General features: G+C 40.6%; 1 protein-coding gene across 1 annotated transcript in view; it reads left to right on the top strand.

The window, feature by feature from the left end:
• fbp2 (fructose-1,6-bisphosphatase 2) overlaps positions 1 to 2,741 on the top strand; it is a gene marked incomplete at its 3' end in the record, with an annotated part of 8,330 nt that extends 5,589 nt beyond the window's left edge. Inside the window, 1 exon segment of the mRNA XM_037680140.1 lies at positions 2,622 to 2,741. Within this exon segment, the coding sequence (XP_037536068.1) occupies positions 2,622 to 2,741 (120 nt within the window).
• Positions 2,742 to 3,042: the final 301 nt, after the last annotated feature.

The following is a 3,042-nucleotide window of genomic DNA, read 5'->3' as shown; positions in this document are numbered from 1 at the left end:
TCTCCAGGTGAGGCCACGAGAAATGTCTCCAGGTGAGGCCACGAGAAGTGTCTCCAGGTGAGACCACGGGAAGTGTCTCCAGGTGAGACCACAGGAAGTACCTCCAGGTGAGATCACAGGAAGTAACTCCAGGTGAGATCACAGGAAGTAACTCCAGGTGAGATCACAGGAAGTACCTCCAGCTTCACACACATGTGAGTCCACCTGAGCCAGAGGTTTGGTAACAAGCTGTTTTTGTGGTTCTGAAACCTTTAACCAAAGTTTAAGTTAAAAAATAAATATAAAAAAAAAACGGACTCACAGCCGAAGCCGTTCCTTCGGCTGATGTCGACGCTCAGAGGTCAGAGGTCAGAGGCTAACGAGGCTCCTGATCTGCCTGAATGAGTTTACTTTTCTTTGTTTTACTCTTTGATCCTGCAGATCAAACACAAACTAATCAACAACTGGTTGATATGAGAGTGCAAAAGTTTTAAACCATTAATTTCTTTACGTTGTCCTTCCAAGCTGCCGGACTTTCCTCGAAACTTTATCGTCTGCAGCCAGAGGCGAAGGGGAGATAATGTGTTTGTGTCTTTGATTCTTTGTCTGTTAGCAAAATATCTGATAAACACGGGACATATCTGAATGCAGCTCTGGGAAAGACCCATTTAAAGATCTGAGGAGCTGCAGAAGTTCTGGAGGACTGTTAATCCCAAATGACAGATTACAGGAACGTCACGATCGAAACAGGAAGAGGTTTTTGTCGTGACTTCCTGCAGCCTCTGACCTCTGACCCGAGGAAATATTTGTGCCTGAGCAGCTGACGATGAAGACAGACAGGATGAAGGTCAGCTGAGCCAGTTTGTTCCTCAGGAACCTGCGGCCGCTCATCTGGAAACTCTGCTGTCAGCGGTCCAAACGTGACGCTGCGGCCCGGTTCTTCATCGTGACTCATCTGTTTACGCTCCATTATCTGCTGATTCCTAAAAGTTATTCTGAAGTGAAGAAAGAGGCGCTGACCACGGAGTCCAACACTCGTGACGCCTGCGGTGCCACCAAACCTCTGTTCCTCCCCGCAGCGTGACTCAGGAGTTACGAAGCGCTTCAGTCTGAGTCACGAGGTTGAAGCGTGCCTTCAGGCCTCGTTTGTTTCCTCGGCTCATCAAAACCAGCTGGGCCACAAACATCTGCAAGGTCCACGAAAAACAACAGAACCACTGTCAGTTTAACGTTTAAAGACTTATTCACACACAAAGTTAAATATTCTGAGTTTTATTAAACTGACTTTAACTTCAGAGTTTAATTTAACGGAAGCTTTTCACACATTAAATCCTAAAACACTGAAATGTTCTTTTAACAGAGACGTTTTAAAGAAGCTTCAGATCGTCTGATCCTGAATCAGCTGTTTACCTGTTTGTTCCTGTGACCTTTGACCTCTCTGTTGTTACCTGAGCCAAAGGCTTTAAAGACTCAAACCGAGCAGTTTTCTGTTGGATCAGAACCACCTGGACCTCTGGAGCTCGTCTGAAACTCGTTTTATTGATGTAGACAGGAGCTGTAATCTCAGGGATTAAACAGTGTCAGAATAAAACTGGATTATTGTTGCTGGATTTTGTTGTGATTCACTGAGATGAACAAAATGTTTTAAGACTCTGAGACACTGAGAGTTTAACTTCAGCGTTTTTCTTATTTTGCAGCTTCTTTTTGATAATTTCAGCAGCCTTTAGCGCCTTTCAGTTTTTTTCTGCTAATTTTAGCTTGGTTCAATTATTTTTATCCTCCTTTCAGCTAAATCCCTTTTCATCTCATTTGTGCTAATTTAAGCTTCCTTCAGCACATTTAAGCTTTTTTCAGTTCTGCTAATTTCAGATTTTGTTTTGTTATTTTTCAGCTCCTTTCTGCTAAATTCAACTTGTTTCTGCCTTTTCATCTTCTTTTTGCTAATTTCAGCTTGGTTTAATTATTTTTCTCCTTTCAGCTTCTTTCAACAAAATGAGCTCAATTTTATTACCACTTTTCAGTGTGTTTGCGTTAATTTAAACTTCCTTCAGCACATTTCTGCCTTTTTTATAGCTATTTTTTCTGCTAGTTTCAGCTTCTTGTGGCTAATTTAACTTTTTTTAAATAATTTTTCAGCTCCTTGCAGCTTCTTTCTGCTAAATTCATCTTGTTTCTGCTTTTTCAGCTATCTTTTTTAAATATTTTTCTGTAAATGTTCTGCCTGTTGTGCTCCTTTCTAATAATTTCAACATTTTATGCTTGTTTTAATGTTTTTATTACTAATTTCAGATTTATTTGTAATTAATTCAGTCTTTTTTTTGTGCCTATTTCACCTTATTCTGCTGATTTCTGCTCAAATCAGCTTTTTCCACACATTTCTGCTTTTATTTAGCTGCTTTCAGCAAATGTCAGCTGTTTCAATTCATTTCACATGAACAGTTCAGTGAAGAATCCTTTTCAGCAGAAAATGTTCAGCTGTGGTTTGACAGAAAATGATGTTTCTCTGTTTTCTAATCCTAAATTTTGTTAGTTTATGAGCTAAAACTTCATGTTTTGAGCAGAAACATTGTTTATTTGGTCGTTTCTGAGTCTGAAACCTTGAGAATGATTTAAAACCTGAATGTCATGTTGTGGTCCTGCAGGACGGTGGCTCCCCGTACGGAGCTCGGTACGTGGGCTCCATGGTCTCTGACGTCCATCGAACCATCGCCTACGGAGGCATCTTCATGTATCCCGCCAACGAGAAGAGCCCGAAGGGGAAGGTAACCTCGTTTAGAGCGTTTTGTCAAGAAGAAGAGCAGATTCTGATTACAGATGTGTTGGAGACAAACCCTCCAGAAAAAGGTTCAACAAACTGTTTTTAGCCGCCATTTTGTTGTGAAACCACATCTGACCGCTGAACATCTGTCGTGAATCTTTCAGCCCGACTTTCCCTCCAAAACAAACTAAAATAACTTTAAATCTTTTAAAACGTAAATATGTTTGACCCATTCAGGTGTATCGTACACATCACTTAACTGTTTTTAACACAAATAACTTTAAACACAATTGAGGATTTCACTG

Source organism: Nematolebias whitei, chromosome 8 (genome assembly GCF_014905685.2).
Source record: "Nematolebias whitei isolate Nwh7 chromosome 8, NemWhi1, whole genome shotgun sequence".
NCBI lineage: Eukaryota > Metazoa > Chordata > Actinopteri > Cyprinodontiformes > Rivulidae > Nematolebias > Nematolebias whitei.
Note: the sequence above shows the minus strand (reverse complement) of the source record. Positions and strands in the feature narration are given on the sequence as shown.